The 26,391-nt window shown below is 34.4% G+C and overlaps 3 protein-coding genes across 4 annotated transcripts; 1 reads left to right on the forward strand and 2 right to left on the reverse strand.

Moving 5' to 3' along the window:
- Positions 1–55: 55 nt before the first annotated feature.
- On the forward strand, positions 56–2,181 carry LOC111385763 (pyruvate dehydrogenase (acetyl-transferring) kinase, mitochondrial-like). The gene is made up of 6 exons (XM_023010179.1): positions 56–69; positions 162–448; positions 579–759; positions 859–1,006; positions 1,321–1,534; positions 1,927–2,181. The coding sequence occupies exons 1-6, from the start codon at positions 56–58 to the stop codon at positions 1,983–1,985; spliced, it is 903 nt and encodes a 300-aa protein (XP_022865947.1). The 3' UTR covers positions 1,986–2,181.
- Positions 2,182–2,237: 56 nt separating this feature from the next.
- LOC111385764 (rRNA-processing protein fcf2-like) lies at positions 2,238–7,108 on the reverse strand. The gene is made up of 5 exons (XM_023010180.1): positions 6,713–7,108; positions 6,527–6,587; positions 3,032–3,109; positions 2,810–2,925; positions 2,238–2,660 (listed from the first exon to the last, which is right to left on the reverse strand). Exons 1-5 carry the CDS (start codon positions 6,940–6,942, stop codon positions 2,543–2,545), a joined length of 603 nt encoding a protein of 200 aa, XP_022865948.1. The 5' UTR covers positions 6,943–7,108; the 3' UTR covers positions 2,238–2,542.
- A 13,604-nt stretch (positions 7,109–20,712) lies between these two features.
- LOC111385765 lies at positions 20,713–25,807 on the reverse strand. Of its 2 annotated transcripts, none has more exons than XM_023010182.1 (7): positions 25,592–25,807; positions 23,573–24,929; positions 22,773–23,459; positions 22,593–22,676; positions 22,412–22,487; positions 22,018–22,334; positions 20,713–21,152 (listed from the first exon to the last, which is right to left on the reverse strand). In XM_023010182.1, the coding sequence occupies exons 2-7, from the start codon at positions 24,896–24,898 to the stop codon at positions 20,925–20,927; spliced, it is 2,718 nt and encodes a 905-aa protein (XP_022865950.1). In that variant the 5' UTR covers positions 24,899–24,929; positions 25,592–25,807; the 3' UTR covers positions 20,713–20,924. The 2 variants fall into 2 exon arrangements, with proteins under 2 accessions (XP_022865950.1, XP_022865949.1); XM_023010181.1 differs by having other exon boundaries at positions 23,573–25,024.
- Between the last annotated feature and the right edge of the window lie 584 nt (positions 25,808–26,391).

A 26,391-nucleotide genomic window follows, 5' to 3' on the forward strand; every position in this document is an offset into this window, starting at 1 on the left:
TTGGTCTTGAAATTAGCTTTTGTTTTATAATTTTAAGCTTACATATTTTCCAAAAATGATGAATAACGGGCAAGTATGTTGGACTCGAGATTCTTGTTGTTTGAAATAGAAGTGCATAACCATTGTTGAAGATTGTATTATCAAATGTTTAATCAATGCAGTCTCTTTTTCCTCCTCTTTTCTTGCCAGGTAAGAGATTGGTATTTGGATTCTTTTCGTGACCTTCGATCCTTTCACGATATTAAGGATAAGAGTGACGAGTTGGAATTCACTCAAATGATTAAGATGATTAAAGTCAGGCACAACAATGTGGTCCCTATGATGGCTTTGGGAGTCCAACAGTTGAAGAAAGATTTGGATGCGAAAATCAATTACAAAGATTTGGATGAAATTCAGCAGTTTCTTGATCGGTTTTATATGTCAAGAATTGGGATTCGCATGCTCATTGGTTAGCCCCCCACCTTTTTGTTGACCTGCTTATTTAATTGGTAGCTTCTAATCGGCATCTATTTTATTGGTGCGGAAAGAAATTTATTCCAAACAACAATTTGTTTGCTTCAAATTTATTTCCAACTCAGGGCAGCACGTGGCATTGCGCGATCCCAGTCCTCTCCCTGATTGTATTGGTTATATACATACAAAAATGTCTCCTGTTGAGGTTGCAAGAAATGCTAGTGAGGATGCCCGTTCCATTTGTTTACGAGAGTATGGCAGTGCACCAGATGTTAATATCTATGGGGATCCTAACTTCACGTTTCCGTATGTTTGTAATTTTATTATAATTTTCTATGAGATGTTAATTTTTTTGTGTGGTATGGTGCCAAATCCAGAAGCTTCATCTTTTTGCTTTTATGTCAGTTATGTACCAGCACACTTGCATTTGATGGTTTTCGAGCTGGTAAAAAACTCCCTTCGTGCTGTTCAAGAGAAGTTTATGGATTCAGACAAGGTTGCACCTCCTATCCGTATAGTAGTTGCTGATGGATTGGAGGATGTTACCATTAAGGCACGTTCTTTTTCACCTCTCATTTTTTCTCCTATTGAATTGAGAATCTGTTAGGGGGTGTTTGGAAGACATTTTTATATAAAAATGCAATTTTGAATAGTAAATTGATGAGAAATGTGTGGTTGAGAAATAAGGAAAAGTTTTTGATTTACGTGTAATATTATTTTAATAAAGAATGTGTGGATGAAAAGAAGATAGAGAAAAATGCATTTTGAAAAAAATGGGTACCAACGGGGCCTTAATTTCATTTGCATGTATTTTGTGAATGTTTAACCACTACAAGTTCACTATATTGTTGCCAACATTTTATGTAGGTCTCTGATGAAGGTGGAGGAATACCAAGAAGTGGTCTTCCTAAAATATTTACATATCTCTACAGTACTGCAAAGAACCCCCTAGACGAGCACTCAGCCATTGACCTTGGAACTGTAACAACCATGGCTGGTTATGGTTATGGACTTCCTATAAGCCGTTTATATGCAAAGTATTTTGGAGGGGATCTGCAAATTATCTCCATGGAAGGATATGGTAAGTTCTTTCTATTTGCTCACCGCACTATGAGTATAATGATCTGCTTATTATCATACAATGCATTGTTGGTCGTAAAAGTGATCGCCAATTGGGACATAGCCTGCATGTTGCACTTGGCACTATAATGGTAGTGACGATTTTTGTATTTGGACATTTGAGTGTAAGATTTCATCGTCTTAGTCTGTCAGTTAGCTAGGCGTCATACAGTGAGATGCTTGTGTAAGGTCAGGCAGGATTTTTTGGTTCCTGATATGCCTGAAGTTCACATAAATACAAAATAATGGGTTCAAGTTAATTAGTTCATATTCTTCAGCCTGATGCTTTGCAAATTGCATGTATGATTTCTTCAGTCTTATTAACTTTTGGATCTTTGGTCTGTATGCTTACAGGAACAGATGCTTATCTCCATTTGTCTCGGTTGGGAGATTCTCAAGAACCTTTGCCCTGAGCACTGGTGTTGCAAATTACTTGAATTTGAAGAATCTGGATCTCAATAGTAGTGGAACGTATTGCAGTTCATCATAATCTAATTGTTTGTATAAATAGCTTATGCCATACCACACATTTTCTGGGCAAGGAAATATTTTCCAATTGTGGAATGTGAATCTTTGCATTGAAATGATAAGTTCATCATATGTGGAACATACATTCTTGCCTTTCTGTTTCCAGCCAACAATTTTGAGGTGCAATCAAGTAGTAGTGAACTAAAGGAATGATTTTCCCAACCATACATGTAACTTAATTCATCCAACCGAGTAAGTGGTTTAAACAGAAGAAATTTCAGTTATTTTCCCACTTCAGTTTGCTTGTCTTTTGTTCAAATATGAATCTCATGTTAACTGTTAATATTACAATATAAAACACTTGCCGAGGTCTCACTGCGAATCATTCTGAAAAAAGGTCAAAAATTGTTGACTTGAAGCAATTTACTCCAATCTCCATGCAAGTGGTGGCGGATCTTCAGGACCTATGTCTTATGGATGGTTCTGACTGAGAACTAAGCTATCAGTGCCTTTTTTTCTTTCCAGCCATTGTATGCTTGCTCCGCTTCCCGCCATTTCTCTTCCACTTGGCCACCCCACCTGGCCGATTCACTTCTTCGATCTCTCGGACCTTGCGTTTCCTGCGCAAAATTGAATTATGAGAAAAAAAATAATAAAAAACACAAGGAACAATTCACCATGGCTTCATAATATAATGTCAGTCTCATCTTAGCAGCATTTACGTAAAAAGCAATATATATGTTTTCGAAAGTAGGAAAATTTTGCTTACCTATATGTGCCAAGGTTACGATCAGAAAGCAGCTCATCAGCAAGCGTTGCTTTTCTCTCCTTCTTAGTAAGTCTACCGGAGTAGAACTCTTCTGCCGACTCTATCACAGTGCCCACCTGATCAATTATCAAAGAACTCAATCATTAACCTCTTGGATGACCAGAATCAATTAAATGTAGTACTTATTGAAAGCATTAGACTTCAATTCAGATGGAAAATTACCTGGAAATACTTGGGAAGTGTTTTTGATTTTGAGTCACCCTTCTTATAATGCCTTTTTGGATCTATGGCACTCCTCAACTGTAATGGTAAAAAGATCCAATTTTCATCAAGAAATAGTCTTCCTACTGGATTTCAATACCAATAAAAAGATGCAACATGTCTTTAGGATTTCTATTGGCAGAACAGGAACAAAATGAGAACCTTCGAGCGATGAAAACATACCAAATGAGGCATTTAAATCTCACCCATAAGTTGAAAATACAAATACAACAATAACAGAATCACATGATCTAGGGGGCTGTGAGTTGCTTTGCTTCGTAATTCATACAAATATTATATTATTACATCTAATCTTCAGGACAGCACTTTATATTCTATAATGAACAGGGTAGAAATATCAAATATCAAAATACCAATTAGTTGGCATGCCAGCGTACTTTACCTATTGCACATTCACAGGCTAATAGGCAAAACATGCATTCACTTTGCAACAAATGAGAGATCCTTAATTCCCATAAACAAAGCAAGTAATACAATTTCACCAACACAATCCAACATAAGCCCGTTTCCAGGCAAAGAAGGGGCCAATTAGGACCAAAACACGCAATCACAACATCAACAGTGTCTTGATTAACATTACAGAGTATAAAAACTCCAGAAATTGTAGTAGTAATACTGACATAGCATGCTATGGAACAATTATAGGAGAAGGGGAAAAGAGGGAGACGAAGAGGAGGGAAGGAGAACTAAATGCATAGAAGGGAGAGAAGAAGCGAGAATTTAGGGAGAAAGTATCAATTTTATTCATATCATAGCTGTTTTAATTACATCGCATAAAACCTCTTTATATAAGGTTTAAACTAGTTCTAATTGAAGTAGGAAAGTACTATAAAATGAAACCCTAATTTTGTTTCCTAGTATAAGATTCAAAATTGGAAACTAAATTAAATAATATATCTTGTAATATTTCATCATTTCTCTTCGGTCGAGAGAACTTGACTCTGGTGATATAAATTGCAATTTCTTAACCACGGAGAGCAATCTTTCTTCTTGATTAAATAATGGAACCAACCATGTGACAACAATCGAATTTGAATATTAGTCCTAAAAATCTTATCTGAATTAGAGGGATGATCTTCCCTTTTAACCAAGTAGCGATAAGGGACCCCATTAAACAACCACCTGTACAACTTATCCACAAGAACTATTCACAAAATTCAAATTCGGACCACAGCACACTAGTATGGTAGATTGCCCTGCAGAAACAAATCAATGTAACAACGGTGGCTCGAATATGCCTTGATAAGGAGATAACTCTACTATATTGAAAGCATAACTTTCGTTTAAATGTGATAGCCAATCAAATAGATTAATTTCAAGTGCATGATTCAAAAACTTTTCTTTACCTATTTAGGTGGCGACACTATGCTCCTGTTTGAGCCCCATTATTTGGAGAAAATGAATTTTGTAATAGTGATTTTAGTAAAATGTGTAGTAAGTAAGTAGAGAAACTTTTTAGGCTTATGTATACAATTATTTTATAAGAGAATGTGATTAAAAATGAGTTTTGCAAAATGAGTTTTGACAAAATAGAGTTCAAACAAGGGCTATAAGTAAATCCTCAATTGTTTCATGGTCAATTATGTCAAAGCTCTCATCCTTACTATCTCTAAACATTCAATAGACTCAACAATAAAAACCTCATTATCTTCCTTAAGAGTAACACAACTAGACTTCGAAGGAGACTATCGNTCTAAACATTCAATAGACTCAACAATAAAAACCTCATTATCTTCCTTAAGAGTAACACAACTAGACTTCGAAGGAGACTATCGAGATTGGGTGGTAGATACAAGAGCATAACAAGTTTGGTGAATACATAAGGATATGTACCAAAGATTGGCCTGCTGATAAGCATCATCTAAAGATTGGGGCACCGAAATGTCGTCAAGCAAGATGGCAACATTCAAAGCATTAAGAAACCTAGACGCCATAACATGAGGAGCTTTATAAATATCACGACTGTGCAGCTCTTCGAAGTGGGCTAGACATTCCCTAACAAAGAAATAGCATATTTTAATATACAAAAGATATTCAGAAAACCCTCCAAAACTCTTAAAGAGTATTTTTTTTTCAGCCCTTCAGGCCCTTCGAAGTTAATTTAATTCATCTCAATAATGTATAAGTTGCTTACAAGTTTTAGTCTTCTCGTTTGAAAGGTTGAGCCAATTGTTTCAATTTTCCTCATTAAAATAGCATTGTATTCATGTTTTATGTAGGCATTTGGACAGTATGGAAGGAAAAGTTCCATATATCCTGGAGGAAGTTGGAAAACTCGGTCTAAAGGTGATCTTATTGATACTTTTTGGTATGAAATCTACTAGTTCTATTTCTCGATCTCCAACTTTTAATGTATGATTGTTTGGTTTAATCCAAGCAGCTCTAACAGTTGGATACATTTCATGTTCTCCCTCCCAAAGTTTTCGAAGTTTCTATCAATTCTGGTAATTGATTACATATTTCAATTCACATTTTTAATTTTCGTTCTACAAAATTAAATAAATCACAACCGGTAGGAAGCGAAAAATCCAAGCCTCGATAGATTCCTAGTGCCAGATTAATTATCAAACCTAAGTGTAGAAATGTTTCAAATCTTTGGATTTTGAAACAGGAAGCTAAATGTGCAAATGTCTGTACAATGGAAATTTATCTCCTCCGAGGTTCTAACTGTTGATATCTTCATTCTCCTCGTTTAAGTCCACTTGATTACGTTGGCAACTTGGTAAAGGTCCAATGCTTATGTTTGTGCTTAATCATCAGTAATTACCAAAAACAAAAGTAAAATCACCAATAGATTTTATCAGATACGGTGGATCCTAAGTGGAACAAAAGAAGAGAGGGAACGGAAGGAAGAGAAAAATTCTCAACAATTTGTGATAATCCAAATATTGTCTGGAAATCAAATTTCAACTTTGAAATATCATAAATCTTCGACGGCCAAAAATTTAAAAACTCGAAATCTTCTGTGGACGAACGCTAACAAAAGAAATCTTCAAACAAATCAATCAACAATTTTACTTAGTTTATCTTCATTTTCGTATATTCTATGAGAAACTTGCATTATGAATGACAAATTTCGGTTAATTTTCTACTGAAAATGGTGGAGGATATAAATTTTTGTGGTACTAGTATTACACTAACACAGCTCTTGGACATTGCTTGCTCTGGTAACTACAATTACTCGTAATGTAATACTGCTTATGCACTAAAAAGTACTAATCTTAATGGTTTGTGCCAAGATTCTGTTCAAGTGATATTAGATGAAACCTAAATTTACCTGTTGTTAAATTAATTCCACATAGAAAATTGCCACTTATAAATCAATCAAAGAAGTCTGTTTAGAGCTTTATATTGCAGAACGTTCCTTGTACAAGTTCCAAATAGCATTGTCAAGAATCAATTTAATCAATTCACCAAGGAAATAAATAAACGTACCTTCAACAGTTGAAGATCTTTCTTGAGCTCTGGCGTCATCACTGGGGCGGGCATATCAAACCTGTTATCAATTTAAAACCAACCCACATAAAAAATCAAAACCTTTTCAAGAAAAGAATAAATGGGTGAATTTTATCACGAAAACCAACTCAAACAGAGGCCAAAAAAGGGAAAAGAAGTATGTACCAGCCCTTCCCAGCAGTGTCTTTAATTTGTTTCTTTAACAATTTTTTGAGCTTTCTGGGGTCGTTCGGAGGAACGAAGAGGCCGTCAATGAGCTCCGAACTGGGTTTGTAGAGGGCACTGGATGAGGAATTACCGGTTTTGGTAGAACCAGTTGTAGAAGTGGATGCAGATGAAAACACGGGTAGTTTAGGTTCCCATGACAGGCCTATCACTTCGTTTTTTTCAGGCATTTTGAAGCTGCTTAATTAATTTATACGCGTATTGCCACTTCAATTCAAAGCTGAAATTCGCCGTAGGAATTGGGATTTAGGGTTTTTTTAGTTGTAAGCAATCGAAAGACAGGAAAACAGTACAGAATTTGTTCGGGAATTAAGTGCTGGGGGAGAGAGGAGACGTGGATCCGATAAATTGCCAATGGGTTGGGCCTAATCAAATTAGGGCCCTGAAACTATTCGCTTTTTTGTTTAGGCCCTATTTAACCTGCATTGTTTGCATATATATTTATTTATTATTATTATTATTATTTTAAATCGTGATTTGACATCATTTTAATTACATATTCTTCAATAAAATAATATTACATGTAAAATCAAAAGTTTTTTTCTATTATTTAATCATACATTTTCCGTTAATTTACTATTCCAAAATACATTTTTTACAAAGAATGTGGCTTAAACACACACTTAAATTTCAAATATAAGAGATTAACTATGACGCATTTCAAAATTAAGAAAAAATATTTAAAACTTTAAAAATCTGATATTATTAAATTTCATTTATGAAATAAATAATTAAAAATATATTTTACTAATTAATTATATTAATGTCATAATTTTATATAATTTGATCACAAATTATCAAAATTAATTGATATAAATTATTTTTCGACTACAAATAAAAAAATTTATACGTTAAAATTTATTTATTAGTCACAAATCATAAATTTTATAGGTTACAACTTATTTTACGATCACAATTCACAAATTTTATAGATTACATATTATCGAATTAATTGGCCACAATTTACCAAATTCTGAACCACAATTACGAATTTAGTCATAATCTCACGTTCTTCTAAGACACATATTAATAATTGGTTAAAAATTAATAATTTATTGATCACAATACTCAAATAATTGATCACAAACACCCCCACCACCTATCCACAACCATCGCCATCACCCTCGTCACCACGACTAGCACTATTTCCTCTGTCTCCATCTATACCAAACCATTCCCACCAAAAAATCAACAAACACGTCATCGCCATCACCATCACCATCACCATCGCCATCGAGTACTAATACCTCCTGCACACCACCATCCCAAAAACCAACACAAAGCACACATCGCAAAATCACCACAAAAAAAATAAAAAATAAACCATCGCAAATCGCCATAGAAAAGTTCAAAAGCCAGGCAAATGCAACGTCACCGTGAGATACGTGAAACCACCATTGTGATCTTACCATAGAAGCCAGGCAAATGCAATGCCAGAGAACTCAAACCCAAACCTAAAACCATTGCATCGTGACTCAACTTCGCTCGCATAAACGCTCTTCGTGGGCAGAGGTGTAGCGCGACACTGTTGTTGCGAGATATGGTATCTACGCCTTCGATGCCACGCATTAATGTTGCTCATAGAGGCATGACGCGGTGAGTATAGTGTTATTTGCTCGGCAACGTGTTGTGTCAACAAAGGTTCAATGTTGATGGAGTTGATGTGTTGCTAGAGAAGAGGTAGGATACAAAATAGAGAAGTGAGAGAGAGAGAGAGAGAGAGAGAGAGAGAGGAAATGATAGACCAAAGAAAGTAAAATAATTCAGGGTTTGGGATGAATGAGGTCGGGTGGGTGTGGGGTATAAAAGGTATGTAACTTAGTGCCTGTTTGATCCTCATTCTTTGGAAAAATGAATTTTTTTACAGTAATTTGATATCATTTCAACCATACATTTTTCAATAAAATAATATTACAAACAAATTCAAAACTTTTTCTTATTTTTTAACCACACATTTCCCATCGATACACTATTCAAAAATTCATTTTTCCCCTCAAAATGGGGTTGAAACAAGGTCTTAATTTAATTTGAGTGGAGTGATTGTTTTGGTGGTAAGTTTGTAGATTTATTTTATTTTATAATATTAATATTAATATTTAAAAATTGTATAATATCTGATTTTTGTATAAAAATACTTTAATTCTAAATTTTGAAGTTGAAACTAAAAAAATATAGCTGGGTGTAATTTTCACTTATTTAAATGAAAGTTACAGGTTCAGTTTTGAAATCGAGTGCATTTGTGAAAAGTGATTGTTTAAAACATAAATATTTAAAAATATATATATATAACTAAAAAGTAAAAAAATTATAAAAATATTTGAAACAAGATTTTTAGTAAATATATTGAAAAGACTTCCTTAGTGGAGCAATGAGGCTATTGTTGTTTTGATGGGCAATTGAATACTAGTAAAAAGAGGCCAAGGCTTTCTCTCCCATTGTACTTTCAGCGTGAGAATTAGTAATGGATTTTGAACAAATGACTTAATGAAATGACGAAAAAATATGTTGAGAAAAACCAGACCCCCATACCTGTCCCACCTTTATGATATTTACACGTGTTTGATATTGTGTAAATGTCAAATGATTATTGTCCACGTGTCTAGCGTAGCATGTCCATCCACCAAACAGTTTTCACTCTCGGCTTGAGTAGATGGTTTTCACCCACTAGATGGTTAATGGGAATCGGGATAAATGATAACCGTCAAGCATTTATCAATTAATTAAAAAAGATGTTCAGACGATTGAGAATCATGATGATCAATCTATCATAGAGTCGTCTAGCATAACGAAATTCAGGTCAACATAGAGGTGGTCGGTCTACCATAGTGAAAATTGGGTTAGCATAGTGGTAGTCTGTATACCATAGTGACAACCAGGTTAGCATAGCGGTAATCGATCTATTAAATTAGTAGTCATGGTAGCATGGCAGTATTCACTCTACTATAATGGCAGTCAATATTGTAGCGATAGTCGCTCTACCATAGTGGATAGCATAGTGGTAGTCGCCCTACCATAGTGACAGTCGCCCTACCATATCAGTAGTCGCTTTACCATAGTCACAGTTGGGATAGCATAGCGGTAGTCGCTCTACCATAGTGACAGTTAGGATAGCCTAACGGTAGACGAGCAAGTATAGCAAAAGTCGCCTAACATAACGGAGATCATCTAGCATAGTAGAAGTTGCTCGAAGTAATAGAAGTTTCCTTCACTTAGTTGGCCATCATAGTCCATTATTTATATCATATAGCATCATTCCATCATAGACCATTATTTATATCATATAGCACATTAGGCCATCTACTTCTCGTCGATATTTATCATTAAGATGTAACATTTTCACTATTTTACGTTGCAATTTTTTTGGCATAAATAAATCGACTATGTCAAATGGCGGAGAAGTACAAATTTGAAATTGGACGGGATCCAACGATTAGAGTGTGAAGTCTAATAATCTTGGGATTTAACCATTTTTTGGTTTTGAATGCTCACCATTAGACTGTAGAGCGATTTCGAGCTAATAATTTTTTTATTTTTAGGTATTGTTGCTCACAGCTAAACCATAGATCGATTTTGAGTTAACCAATTTTTGTTATTGTTGCTTACCGTTAGACTATCAAGCAATTTCAAGCTAACGAATTTTAGGGATTATTGCTCATCGCTAGACCGTAGGGTGATTTCAAGCAAACCATTTTTTTGATATTGTTGTTCACCACTAAACCATAGAGCAATTTTGAGTTGACTAATTTTTTGTCATTGTTGCTCATCGTTAGACCATAAAGTGATTTTGAGCTACCAATTTTTTGCTATTGTTGCTCAACGTCCAATTGTAAAACGATTTCGAGCTGACTAATTTTATTTTATTGTTGCCCACTACTAGATCATATATCAATTTCGAACTCATCAATTTTTTGGTATTGTTTTTCACTGCTTACCCCCTTGAACGATTTTGATATATTGAGCAATGTCTAATGATCTTGAGGCTCTACCATTTTTTTCATTTTATTTTGAAAGTTCGCTGCTAAGCTTATAGAGCAATTTTGAGCTCATAACTAATTTTTTATTTTATTACTCACACTTAGCTCCTCAAACAATTTTCATGTATCGAGCGCCTGTCTAATGATTTTGAGCCCTAAGCAATATTTTGGTTTTGAAAGCTCACCACTAAGATTGTAGAATGATTTTGAGCTTATAACCAAAATTTGGTTTTGTTGCATACCGCTTAGCCCTTAAATGATTTTGATGTGTTGGACAAAATTTTAAGCCACAATTTGTACGAAAAATCTCAACAATTGTAAATCAAGTCCATGCATTTAGATAAAGCTTACATAGATTTAGGGATTCAGTAGACGCACCGGGACGTCCCAGTAAGTTTGGCCCCTCCTTAGCAGCCTCACTATTCGGTGCCATGTAAACTTTTCATTGAACAATGCTAATAATTACAAGATGTTAGAACTAGTAGCCAACATTACATTAGGGAAATCAATAAACTTCTTGGCAATCACATTTGTAAGGAACATAGAAAGACATCTTAATTAACCAATTTTTTTAACTTACAATTAGAATCCTCATCGTCTAGCTCCTTGGAGGCTCAAAACCTAACTTCATAACTGGTGGCGAGTCCTTAGATTTTATGCTATCAACAAGCATTTTCTCGAAACTTGTTTATCGCCCCTTACACCCAATCCCTCGGTTGGTTGGGAATTTCATTACTTTGTAGTAAGTTGAAGAGATAGCTCCGATAGCATTTAATAGTGTTCGACCATAGATTGCATTGTATGCCACGAGAATTTTGACAACTAAAAAATTCGTCAGGATCACTACACTCATTAGGTAAGTGCTTAGTGTCCCCTAAAGCTCCACAACTCCTTCTGGTATCATAATTGCCCCTCCAAAACCTTGTAAAGGGGTGGTCACGATTTTCAATTTTTCTAGAGAGATTCTTAAACCCAGAAACGCTTCTTAAGTAAGAACATTTGCTGTACTACCACTGCCGACCAGAACTCCGCTAGGTCAGCGATAACCACCAAGGCATCATCATGGGGGTTTGCTATACTAATCAAGTATTCCTAAAAAAAGTGATGTTCTGATTGAATCTTGTCTTTTTGTAAATAGAGCAGACCCCAATAGAGTGTGCATAGCTCTTTCTAGTTGAATTTGAATCTTCGCCCATTGCTATCCCACTGGTGATCATTAGCCTGGGCAAAATAATCGAAAAACTGATTAAACCTATCAAACCAATTCCACTCGGGTTAGTTTGACATAGATAATTGGTTTGGTTTGGTTTGGTTTTCTTTTAAACAAAACTATGGTGGGTAGGTTCGATCATGGTTTGAGGCCTCAAACCGTTGGTTAACTGAACCAACCCAATCCACTTACATGTTTATCTTTATTTTTATTTTTTAAAAAAAAATCATAATCTCGTAATTATATCATGATTCTCTCCAATCTGTGATGTTGCTAGTGAGTAATGGTACTGAAAATTTCTTTTTACAAGCTCATTATGTTATAATTAGCCTTTTTTTTCCTACTCAGTCAGTCAGACTACATAATGCATTAAAAGGCAACAAAAATTCTTAAGTTTCTCTTGATTTGTCTCTATTAACCTGATTTTATTTATTAATCAATAATTCTTATAATATAAAGTTATTTAATTATTTTAGTTCTTGTAATCTAATTGGGTCCAAAACTTGGACAAATTTTTTTTTTTAAAAATTCAAGTTGGACTAAAAGTCCAAACCGATTAATCGAACCATACCAAACCAAACTGAATTAGTTTGGTTCGGTTTGGTTTAAGAGTTATGGTGGATTGGTTTGATTTGAAATCTTCCAAATCGACTAAATTGGTTTTGATTTCAGGTTGGAGTCGAAACCAATCCAAACCAAATCGCGCCTAGGCCTACTGATCATATTTATCACCTCATAGGTAAGGAATGATCATCAAACTTTTTTTGCTTCAATTATAGTCAAGTAACCTCGTCTCAGAAGGCGTTGATCTCTTATTCTAGGTTTATACAATTTTCAATTTCATGTCCACGATCTTTATGAAAATGACACTACTTGCCTTTATCCTTTTTGCTAGCAGATGCGACCATTGGTTTTGGCCAATCAAGCTCTTTCATGTCTCGCATCTCTATATGTATCTTAGCACATTGGGTATTCAAAGAGTGAATGCCTTAACTTCTTCTCACCTTTGCCCATTCGATCACTCCGGCGCATATCTCTTACTCGCATGCTCATTTTTTTTTACTTATTTCTACCAGTGGCTTTTCGCTCATCATGTAACTTTCATTTGTGAGTTTTTGGCTCCCACTATTCTAAAAGGTTTTTCATGACTTTCTCAACTTCCTCTGCATTTGTGTACTTATCTCTCTTCTTCAACAAGTATACATTGATTTCGAAGGTATTTTGAAAGCAACATCTTAAATGCTTGATTTCACGTCCCGTTCATCAATATCGTAATGACAACACACATTTCAAGGTCTCTTATGCCAAGTGTAGACCGACTAAATTTGGCCAAGCAATCTTACAAAATCTCATCTTTTCCTAGACAACCTACATCAAACTGATGGCAGTATTCCTCTTTTTCTTGCTATTTAAGAAATAGGCGATAAAGCTCCTAGAGAGCTCTTCAAAGGTTTTGATAGACCTAGGTGCCAAAGTTGTTACCCAGTCTCTAGCCTCTCTCCTTAGTGTCGGTGGAAAGGATCGACACATCACTAAGTCTGGGGCCGCATATAGTCTTATTAAATCAATGAAGGTCCGGATGACTCCATTATATGCTTCTATCATCATTCGTTTAAAGCCTTTTGATGGAGGGACGGCCATGATCTCGAGTGCGAAGGGGTTTTCTTCCAAAACCATTTGCCTACATTTATCCTTTCTCTTAGACAACACATCATCTATCTTCTGGACCATCATTCCTTCCATTTTTTTCCCAAGTCTACCATATGACGTGGAACCTGCAGATTTGTAACTTCTTGAGCCCCAAGTTTGTATTACTGGCTGAATAATCGAAAAAACAATTGTTTGTGCCGCTTGAGGTAGTTGCTCGCGTGTAACTTCGACGGGATCTGGGTTGGGAATGCTAGTCTCTGAGTTTGGCTTTGACTCTGCATCACACATTAAGGTAGCAATGATGGGTCTTGACCCATGGTGATAGATTCTGGCTCCATCGTACTTTCAACCAAGGGCGAATCACTCCTAGTTTGTCTTTTTAACATAGCTTTTATGTCCAATAGTTTCCCAAAGATGGTGCCTATGAGATAATATTGAAACAATCTTTGGACTTTTTTAACGGAGCAAGAAGGCTTCTGTTATTTCGTTGAGCAATTGAACACCTGTAAAAAGAGGTTGGGGCTTTCTCCCCATTGTACCTCTGGTATAAGAATTAGTAATTGGGATTTGAACAAAATGACTTAAGGAAACAGAGAAAAAATATGTTGAGAAAAACCAGACCCCATACCGACACACATTTGGAATATTTATAAGTATATGATGTCATGTAATCGCCGAACGATTATTGTCCACGTGTCTAGTGTAACATGTCCATCCATTAGATAGCTTTCACTTACAACTTGAGTGGACTATTTTTACCCAGTAGATGATTGGTGGGTCAATGATAACTTGTAAGTAGTTATTAATCAACTAAAAAAGATATTCGGACAGTGGAGGTCACAATGATCAATCTATCATAGCGAGAGTCGTCTAGCATATCATAAGTCATCTAGCATAATGGAATTCAAGACAACATAGTGGTAATTGGTCTGTTATAGTGGCAGTGGGATTAGTATAGCGGTGGTCGGTCTATCATAGTGGCAATCAAATAAGCATAGTGGTAATCGGTCTACCATAGTGGTAGACGGACTAGCATAGCTATAGTCGGTCTGCTATAGTGGTAGTCGGGGTAGCATAATGATAGTTGCTCTACCACAATTATAGTTGGGATAGCATAGCGGTAACCGTTCTACCATAGTGGCAAAAGCGATAGTCATTCTACCATAGTGACAGTTAGGATACCATAGCGTTAGACAAGCTAGCATAGCAAAAGTCGCCTAGCATAGCGGATGTTCATCTAGTATTGCAAAAGTTTCCTAACATAACAAAAGTTACCTTTACTTGGTTGGCTATCGTAGTCCATCATTTATATTGTATATCATCACTCCGTCGTAGTCCATTATTTATATCATGTAACATCAAATATGATTAAAAATGAGTTTGGGGAATTATACCTATTGCTAATTGTTACTTTAATGTGTTGAAATTCATAACCATATATTTAAAATCTTAAAATTAACACTTTAAAATTAATTAAAAATTAATCCATACAGTTATGATTACGATCCTAATTACCCATCCTAAAAATTCCTTGTCTAATTAAAATTAATTTCTCCCATCTAATTTCTTCACCTATCCTATTATTAGTTATTACACGCCATTCTTGTTCTGGCTACCAATGAAACCCTCACCTCTCACTCTGCATCCAACAAGAAGCTCATGTTCGACAGGAAATATAGTGTTACCTTAAGATGTTACTCCAGATGAAAATATTGTTTAAGATGTTACTCCGTAGATCAGGTTTCATTCCAATTCTTCATGCAACTTTCAAAATCTTCAATTTCGGATTAAATGCAAAATATGGATACTGTAAATTGTTACCTGATTTGAATTGTCTTCTTTGAATATTAAACGCTTCCTAGAATTTTAGGGATTATAGTTAATGTAATTCCATAAAATATTCGACCATTTAACCCTACATTGTATGTTGGATCTCAAAAGATGTAAAAGATTTCCTTTCCAATAGTTTGTTCCACTTTTATCAAATATGACTTCATGAAAAATTCTATTTGTATCTATGGAATCTGAGTATAGATGTATGTTTACTCAGAGGGTGTTTGGGAAGCATTTTTATGCAAAAATGCATTTTTGAATAGTAAATTGATGGGAAATGTGTGATTGAAAAATAAAAAAAAAGTTTTTGATTTACGTATAATATTATTTTAATAAAAAAATGTGTGGTTAAAAAGAAGAAAGAGAAAAATGCATTTTGAAAAAAATGGGTACCAAACGGGACCTCACTATAAATTGAGTATCGATCATTTCCCTTTTTCTACAATTGCAAATTCTATATTTTGTATCCATACGATTGGATCATTGAGTTTTCCGAAACAGTATAAAAATAAGTATTTTGAATAGTTAATGTGTAATTATATTACCACAACAAAATTTGTTAAGTGCACCACAATCTTTAATTTTTTTCCTATTTACTTAAATAGCTTCAAGTAAAATTACATAATTAGGATTAATATAATTTTAATTAATCACACCACAAATCTAAATCTAATTACTTCTTCTTCTTCTTTTCTATAATTGCTAGTCTTGTTCCATGATACCACATGTAAGAATTCATCAATTTGTTTAATCTTCTTTAAGTGAATAGCAATATATATACCATCTTGAATAAAAGTTATGAATGATGCAGACCAAGGGAAAAGGAAAAGTGAAGGGAGGAAAAACATTTTAGTGATACAATAATTTTTAAGATTAGCAAGAGAATCAGAATAGTCATATTGTACCAAATAGAATTAATTATGTCACTGAAATCTTCACTCATCAAAATGAATAAATACATAGATTTAAAACCAGGTGTATAATAATTTTTATCGAAAAAGGTTGACAGAAATTTAAATTTCATCCTTAAAAGTTTAGACTCTCTAGAAAATTACAAAATAAAGACCACAAATGTGCATCTCTCCTCGTGTGTATTGTAATTTGTCTCATCTTCTTTTAATAACTTTCAAATATTTCAATGACCTCTCTGAAATTATAAATCAAATTCACTAACAAATAGATTTAGAACCATTCTTTTGAAATCAAGTTTTCTTCTTCTTCTTCTTTATCTTTCCCTTCTTTGAAAAAATAATTAATAAAATAAGTGTGAATGAGAAGAAAACCTTACCCATCTCTGTTAATAATGTGGATGAGAAGAAATGGGTAAGGTTTTCTACTACTTTTCTCATCTAGCCATATAGCCATGGATGCACGTAGCATAAAAATGTATACAGTGGAAAGAAATATTTAGAAGAAAAGAAAAAGAAGAAGTTTAGTTGTGGTGTATTTATTAAAACCTAGATTTTTTTTCTTTTTTTATAAAATTAGGAGTATAATTGTAAATTTGTTGTGGTGTATTTATTAAAACTATATTTTAATTGTGGTGTGAATATAATGTGGTACACTTAATAAATTTTGTGGTGGTAATGTAAATACTCATAGTTAATATTTGACTCGAAATTCGAAGTATCCCCAATTGATATTTTAATGAAATTCTTTAAAATTTAGGTAGAACTCGTAGGTTTAAAAAGATTTTATTATTAAAGGGATTTCAAGGTAACATTTGGATGGAATTCAAGCTTAAAAATACACATAACAAACTTTTCTGAAATTTCCCAATTTTTAATGAAACTTTTATGGATTTTGTAAAAATCTATTCAAATTCATGAAATTCATTAAAAATTATGATATTTTAAAATACATTAACAACTTAGTTGAAGACGCTTTGTAACTAGTCTATTTATTGGATATATGTTGAATAACACAATCGAGCTTGAAGAAATACATTAAACAAGACAACTTCCCGATCTCTTGTATGAAGAAAGACTTCTCCTAGCAAGAGATGAACCGACGTGCTGCTAGCTTGCTAATATTATGGAACAATGCCCTATTTTAATGTTATAAAAATCAAAATTGATCAATTCATTGGAAAAATCGAGAATCAACCTCAAATTCAATCTGATAATAATATATTAATTGAAAAAGGAGAAATCAATGAATCGATCAATATACACACACACACACACACACACACACAAAATATTTCAACTGTCTTGTTTGGGCTCAATTGCATTGACAGGACCAATTCAAATTACCTTCTGGACCAACTTGGGAGTATTTTTCCCTGATGGGAAATATTCATAATTCAGGTGTATTTTTCACACCAATTCACAAATCAGGTACATAATTGAAAAATTCAAAATTGAGGTATCTATATAATTAATTGAAAATATTTACTAATTAAATTTAATAAAGTCACAGTTATACGATTAATGGTCACAGATTCATAATTATAGGTTACATATTCATTTTCTGGTCATATATCATCAAATTAATTGGTCACGGATTATTTTGAGGTCACAAATCTAAAATTTTGTAGGTCACAGATCCAAAATTTACAGGTCTCAGATTACTTCAAAGTCAAATTAATTGGTCATGGATTGTCAAATTCTTTGGTCACACTTAAACATTTGGACACAGATAACTAAATGATTGGTCACATACCAGCACAAAACATCCACCACACAAACACTATCACCATCTGCACACAAAACACCATCTAAACCCTACCCAAACCGTCAGATCTATCACCACAAAATCGTCATCACCACCACCACACAAACACCGTCCAAACCCACAAAATCGCCACCAACCTAAACTACTTCTGGTTCGCGCGGGTTGCTACAGTGTTCCGGCGATTTCATTTTACCATCGGAGTGGTGGATCTGCTTCGAGATTTCATTTCACTATCTTAGCTCGTGGTGATTTGAGAAGGGAAACGTGCGACAGCGTGGTGCTTCTTCATTACAATAGCACCAGCGAAGGGTACTCTAGGACGGCGTCTGACAGAGAGGAGACGCGGGATGGAGTCAAGGAGATGAAGAGAAGGAGTCAGTGACGAGAGGGAGATAGAGAGTGAGAGGGAAAAGAAAAGAGAGGGTAAATGATTAGATACCTGAATTTTAAATTTTAAATTGCTGCTTGCTAGTTTTTTAGGGTATCGATTTTGAATGGTTTAAAATCCACCCAAAATTAGTTTAGTATAATTTTGTCAGTTCTTTCAATCCACCAAATCGACGAATTTTGGCCATTTCTCATTTTCGTAACATTTCTCATTTTCGTTATACTTTTACCCTTTATAAAATAACTATTTCTTACTAACATATCTAAAAAAAAAAAAAAAACTTATAAATAAAAATAGATTAACCCAAAAAACTATTTATAAGCAAAAAATTAAAGTATAATTAAAAAAATATGTATAAGTAATAAGATAAGAAAATTAGAAATTACTTTTAAGTAAAAAATCACTTTTATGTGTAAAATTTTGTTTATAAAATAAAAAATACTACTATTAAGATAAAAATTCACTTATAAAATACAAAAGTTACTTATAAGTAAAAAATTCACTTAAAATTATTTAAAAGTATAAAAGTAACTTATAGCTGCAAAATTTACTTACAAGTAGAAATATAAACTTAAAAATTTAAGTAAATTTAACTTTATTTAATTTTGTTTAAGTTAGATATTAACTTATATGTAAAATAAAATAAAATAATTATATATAAGTAAAATATCATTTATGAGTAAAAAAAATTCATAAACTAAAAATATTATTAAGGAACATATGTACTTTTGTTCTTTTAAAAAACATTTAAAATCGGGGAATAATAAACTCTCAGTCATAGATTGTACTGTTTTAAAAATCGCTACTAGGACCACTCAAAATCAATCCGTCAATAAATGCTTAAAATAAAAAATTTAAAAAAAAAAAAGCTCATAACCAGTACGTCGAAACTTCTAAGCAAGCCCTCAAAGTGCCGATACTTTTAGAAGATGCTATCTTACAGTGGGATAAAAACTAGTTATATGTTGTAGCCAAATTATACTTCATTCTGTACATTAACAAATCATGGCCCAAAGCACGAGCAATTTCAATTGAACAAAGTAAATTATTTTAAATATATTAGTTGTTAATTTTTGAATTTTTAAAATAAATTATGGGAATCGACAAACATGGATTTATATTTACTTTGCATTAGAAGTACTAAAATTAAAAAAAAATTATTGTTGTTATAATATTTTATAGTTTGTGCGTGTATTTATTTATTTAATTTTGACCTCAATTCGATCACGGCTCGACCTCAATTCGATCATTTCACCTAGGGCTGGGCAAATTTTCCGAACCGAACCGACCGAACCCGAACCCAAACCGAATCGAACCCGACGGTTCTTGTCAAATTAAATATCCGAACGGGTATCTGAATTGAGAACCGACGGGTACGGTTCGGTTCTCGGTTCTAGACCAAGAACCGAATAAGAACCGAATCTTTCTAATTTTTTTTTATATTGAGTAAATCAAATTATTTTAATTTTAATTTTTTCTAAACAAATTAACAAATTAACGATTTCTAAATCCAAATTTTCGGCCCAATAATTTGTTTCATTTCTAATTTTTTTTTATTTTTTGCCCAATTACCCATTTTATTATTTCATTTCTTAGCCAAACAAGATCAAATCCACTTAATAACCCTAAACACCTACAGTAAAGTGCATAACGTTGTTTCGACTCTCGTACTCACTTTCGCAGCCTCACTAATATTTCAAAATCTATACAATCATCGATCGACACTGTAACCTCCGATCGAAGCTGTGACCTCCGCCGACCGAAACTTTGATCATAGCGATCATTTGAACAAGTTTGTTTACTAATCTCTGATATTTCAAAAACATTGAATGTATCATTAGTTGTATTTATATAATGTTGTTATAAATGTTAAAAAAATTTAATTATAGTACAGAACCGAATGGAACCGAACCCGAACCCGAACGGTTCCATAATTATATTTGGACCCGACGGTTCCATTTATTAAATACCCGAAAATTTTGATTCGGTTCGGTTCTTTTTAGAACCGAACCGACCCGACCCATGTCCACCCCTAATTTCACCCTTGTCCTTTTCCGGATTGGTTTCTAGGTCAATTTTTAAAACATTGCCCTATTTGCTCGGCTGGGTTTGTTGTTTTGGAAAATATGACAACTGGAAAGCAGCACATCGATTGGATTCCGGTAACCTTGTTTCACTATGACAAAAAATCAACGTGTTGAAACATATATTGCTTAAGCTACCAATATATCTTCATGATAGCACTTCTCCATTTCACTTCAAATTGGAATTTGGTATCAACTCAGTTCGTTGAGGGATCAACATGCATTTCAGCATTTACAGAAAGTGAACATACATACAAAGGAGTTGATCACTGTATTTCTTTTTTTCTTTTTTTTTTTGGACAAAAGGAGGCTCGGAGGCCACATGAAAGTTCTGTAATTAATCACTTATATTGTCATCAAGAAAGTTGAGATCAGCATCGTTGTCATCATCGTCATCATCGGTGGCTGCATCAGTAATACCCGGGTTAATTTCCAATGATTCGACCACATTGCCCAAACTCATCATCTCCATTGATCTCTTTCTAGGGTCAGCATTCCCATCTTCAAAATCCATTAAATCTGTCTCGTATGCTTCCCCCTGCTCCATTTCGCTATAAAGGATTTCCTACAGCCAGTGAACACGACGTCCAATATTAAAGCAGCGTTTTAAACAAAACCATCGAGGCTATTAAGCTCGTCTAACTGCAACAAATGATCTTTATACGCAATTCTGAAGTTCTAAATTATATGTTATAATCCAATTAATAACCAATCTCTTCGTTTTCAACAGTTTCTAAGATTCATCAAGAAGCCAAAAATATGGCATTTCATCTCGTCACGGAAGTTTTTCTGTAATACAGAACCAGTATAAATTTACTAGCTTCAATGCGGTTTTTAGAGCAGGAACAGATTGACAAAATTTGCCTATATAACAGATTTTATTTTAAATTTTCTTTTTTGTTTCTGTTCTCTCTTTCCATTTTTCTTCGTTTATGGGTTCAAACATAATGTGATTAACATACCACCATTTTCTACAAAAAGAGTTCAAGACCAGCTGAAAGAACGTGGTTTAATGCATGATTTGAAAGATCAAGAAGCAAGATGTTACATAGCATATAATTCAAGGTTGTAAGTTCGATTTACTATTTTAAATAAAAATCAGGACTATCCAAGGGTACAGAAAAGAAAAAAAGGGAAAAATAGCTATATTGGTAAAAATGCGATACTAATAAAGGGAAACCAAAATCAACACTCGGTCAAATACTTTCAGATCTTTTACCAATATTAATATTATTATCATTCTTTTCTCATTTAGAACTGGAAGGTTCAACTTCTTCAACTATGTTAAGGAATTGGCAACAAGCCAACAAATAAGTTCTCCATGGTTTTAACTTTGTTAGCATAAAAAACTTCACTTTAGCATAAGAAAGCAAAGCATCAAACAGCATAAGTGTAGTTTAAAATCTTGAACGAGAACATGCTAAATTTACCTCATCTTCTAACGAGGCTTGTTTCTCCATCTCTACAATCCAATCAAACAATAAACTCTCTTGTAGAACACAGTCAGACAACACTGCTTCACAAGACCGTTTCCTTATCTGGCGTTCCCTAAGTCGCAAGTTGTAGTGAACATAGATAACTTCATTCAATCTTTTCTGTGCTAAACGGTTATGCCTTTGGCTGTAGATCTGATCATGTATGCTCCAATTGTGCTCACACCCAAAAGATGAGCAGGTTTGGCTTAGTATTCGTACAGCTATCTTTTGCAGCTCCAAACAATTTATCCCATGTTGTTGCCACCATGCAGCTAGAGATAGGGAGACTGTTGTTAGTTCAATTATTGCTTAAAGGTAAATTTCATCCGAAGTGCTTTGACGGTAGTACCTGGATCAAGCTCTGATCTGGTACTGATTGCCAAGTCAGTTCCAAAATCAGCTTTTGCAGACCCAAAGTCAGAAATCTGAAACAGTGCAAGAAAACATAAGAACATTCATGTGCAGAAAATGGATTAGAAAAATTTTCCTTGAAATAAAATGTTACCGGATTTATTAGGAAACTCCCCCACCTGCATAGATGCAGAAATCCTTCTTGCACTGTCTGGCTCCAATCGAACAATGCATGCATTCAGTCCACGTACAACATCTGGATGCTACAAAATTCACACATTTTACTAAATAAAAAATTTTAAAAATAGAATTAATACTGCACTATTTCATATATTCTGTGTAAAACACCATTCTCCTACCGGAACAAAATCCGGACGGTAGCGATAAGATGGATTGAGGAAGTAAGCAGCCAGATAGAGAGGGTGATGAAATAGCGAACTCCAATGATTGTCAATTACACTCCAAAAGGGTCCATACTTGCGTGCATCATCATTATGATTGATTTTAATTGCAAGCTTTGCCCTGTACATGTCATTGTAGATGAATGGCATCAAAAGGCTCTCATCACCGTTGATCTTTTGTAGCACTTCCACAATAGGGTCAACTGATCTCCTAACATACTGCACCTTCCTCCAAAATGAGGAATCCAGCACAATGTTTTTCACCTCCTTACCCAAGTCCAATTTTGAAAACCTAGATGAAAGCCATTTATTTGACTGAAACATTCTTCTAAGACCAATCCTATGATCAAGCAAACTTTGCAACGTAGTAAAACTTGAAGCACATCGCGTAACAGATAGCCTCAATATTTCCTCACCTCCAGTAAATTCCTTTTTCATCAGATTCAACAACCAGATCCTATTGTAAATGAACCTTGTAATTTTTTGGCCTTTCTCTATGCATTCTCGCACCCTATTTATTTTCATAAAATCTTCAAGCATGCCATCAATACAAAAGGCAGCACAAGGAGTCCAAAATAAATTCACTCTCTTCTCTTCAAGCATCTTCCCTGCCTCCTGATAGCTGCGTGTATTTTCAGTGATTACCTACAGTTACAGTTAATATCAGCGAGGAGTAGATTGGGGGAGGACAAAAGCAGAGTCAAGAATTCTGAGCATAAAAATAATGGATATAGAACAGGTGCAAATATAAAACTTACCTGCACGACATTTTCCTCACCCATCTCCTCAACCACTCTGTCGAGCATTTTAAACAAATATTCAGCATCATCAGAAACACCAGTGGCATCAACTGAGCGAGCAAAGTATACGCCACGGGGGCAAGAAACTAAAGCATTGATCAATGTCCTACCCTGCATATCTTGCCAACTATCTGCCAAAATGGAACACCCTGTAACTGCCCAGGAAGACTTGTACTCAGAAAGGTAGTTTTTGATGGTCAAAAGCTCATCCTGTAGAAACCGACCAGATAACAGTTGGCTTGATGGTCCTACAAAACCTGGCCCATACTGACCAACCAAATCTAGCATTTTATGGAAATAAGGGGAGTTGGCTGCTTGTAAAGGCACTCCTGCATGATAGAAGAATTTGCAAATAGCAGAAGTGATCTCTCTCCGCGACCTGTTGGAGGAACCTGTTTTCATTTGTTTGCCAGATGCTTGCATCTGACTCTTGGGTGTCATCAGAATATTAGCATCAAACCTTGGCCTTCTCGGTGATGGTTCAAGGCCATTACCCGGAGTGATCCCTTTGAAACTTCTTTTAAAATCTCTGTGATATCTGTTATCCCCAAGCAAAAGCTTATCATTGTCCAAATGATGTATGTCTTCCTTTTCTTCTTCCTCTTCGTCTTCCTCATCTTCATTTTCTGAGTTGACATAAAAGGATGATATCTCCTTAGTACCAGGTCGTCCATGCCTCCTTCCTGTACGATGCCATTTCATGTTTTCTTTTATTTTTACATATACTTCCTCAGGTGCACTTTTACAAGGAGCAACTTCTCCTGGTATTCTAGCAAGATGTTGCTTGAACCGATTAATACCGCCACTCACTATCTTGTCACAGTAATTGCATTTTACCTTTTTCTTCCTGTCATCCTGAGGAACACCATGTTCCCACCCGGGGTCAACATATCCCAATGAACGAAGAGGAGTCATATTTATCACTAAACCCTTGTCACCGACCAACTGTTTACCTTTATTCCTATATCCAGCATGCTCTTCCTCCGCATCATCATTGGCGTGAAAATTCAAAAAAGATTGTTCATCGTACTCAATTTGCCTTGCTTTCTTACCAAAACGACACCCTTCTAGATTTTCTCTCATTTTCTGGCACACCTCCTCTGGAGCTTTGTCGCAATAGGTTACCTCTCCAGAAATCCGAGCTAGATGTTGCTTCAATCTGTATATCCCACCGCTAACTACTTTTCCGCAGTAATTACATCTAACCTTCTTCTTTCTCTCATCTTGAGCAACACCATGCTCCCACCCGGGATCTACGTATCCAGCTGAGCGAAGTGATGCCATCTTCAGAGTTCAGACCATTCTTTGCGATGCACTGCAGCAGTTTTCACGACTTTAAATTTCGGTAGCAGGAGAAAAACCACAAGATATCTGGTAGTCCTTGGTAACGCATGATTATGTTACGTTAAACTGAATCCAAAGACAGAACATACTTAAGAAGTCAAAACCAGTAGTCATTGTTGGCACAAAATCTAAGTCTAGATTGTGGGAATTTTTATGAGTAGCATACCCAATAATAATGCACCTTTCGAGTTTACAAATCTTTAAATTTATTTTGACACAGAAATTTCTAATACAAATCTTTAATACTTAAGAATTCAAATCAAACACGGTCATAGCTTCATTTTGACGATTAAAAAAACCCCGTGTACTGAAAATTACAATAAGCTTCTCTACAGTAGTTCAAGAAACGATGACAAACCTTAAATTTTACTTCAACATCAGTCTTTAGAACATTCCACAATTTATTTATTTTTAGCAATAATTTGTAACAATTACTTAAATGCTATGACCTTACAACCCCAGAAACACAGCTTAACTAAATATTACAATCAGCTTAACTAAAAGAAAACTGTGAAAACTTGCAAATAATAGAAGAAATCTCCAAAAACAGTAACTGAAAAACAAATGAAAAGAAAGAAAACAGCAAAAATTTCATCGGTAATCGAGAAAGTAATAAACTGTCGATTTGCATACCATAAAATTTTAGCCGATTCTGACCCTATCGGTAGATATTGGTGTTTCAATTTGGGTTGCATTTCGCAGTTGAAATTAATTTGTTGTATAATTCGAGGAATTATTACTGAAAAAATTTCATGGATCGGAGAAAAGAACGAGTTGGATGATTTGAGAATCGTGACTCTCTGAGTGAACACGGCGTTGGGACGGCCGGGTTCTAGGGTTTCCTGTTTAATTCTATTTCTACTTTTCCAATAAAGTTATTATCATTTATTTATTTCAAGTTTAATGATTTTGAATGTACGACCATACTTCATTTCACAGTTCAGTGTTTTATTTTACAATTTATTTTATTTTACTACTTTTTATATTATTATTTCAAGGAAAAAAAAGTACAGTAATTTACTAACACAAAAATATTGTTAATTTCATTTTTGATCATTGAAATTTCAGTAAATCTCAATTAGGTCATCTAACTATAACTTTTCATTTCATGTTTGACACTTCATTAGCCCCATCACTATATGTTAGTCCCGTACTAAATCACGGTCGTCTACTAGCTCCCAATGTAGTGGCGGGAAAATCTTGAATTTGGAGAGAGCACTAAGTATACTACATCACCATCGATTTTTAAACACGATTTAAAAAGTTATTGTCCGTCTTTTTTATGTTCATGTAGCACGAACTTGTGAAATTAAGTAGCAATGTTCTAAGAAGCATAAAATGTGTCTACGACGATAAGATCAAATTTCAAAATTTATAAGCCTAGGCGAACTTAAGCGTAAAATTGCATTCTTTTATTTTTAAACCATATTAAA

This window comes from Olea europaea, unplaced genomic scaffold, assembly GCF_002742605.1.
Source record: "Olea europaea var. sylvestris unplaced genomic scaffold, O_europaea_v1 scaffold3270, whole genome shotgun sequence".
Classification (NCBI taxonomy): domain Eukaryota; kingdom Viridiplantae; phylum Streptophyta; class Magnoliopsida; order Lamiales; family Oleaceae; genus Olea; species Olea europaea.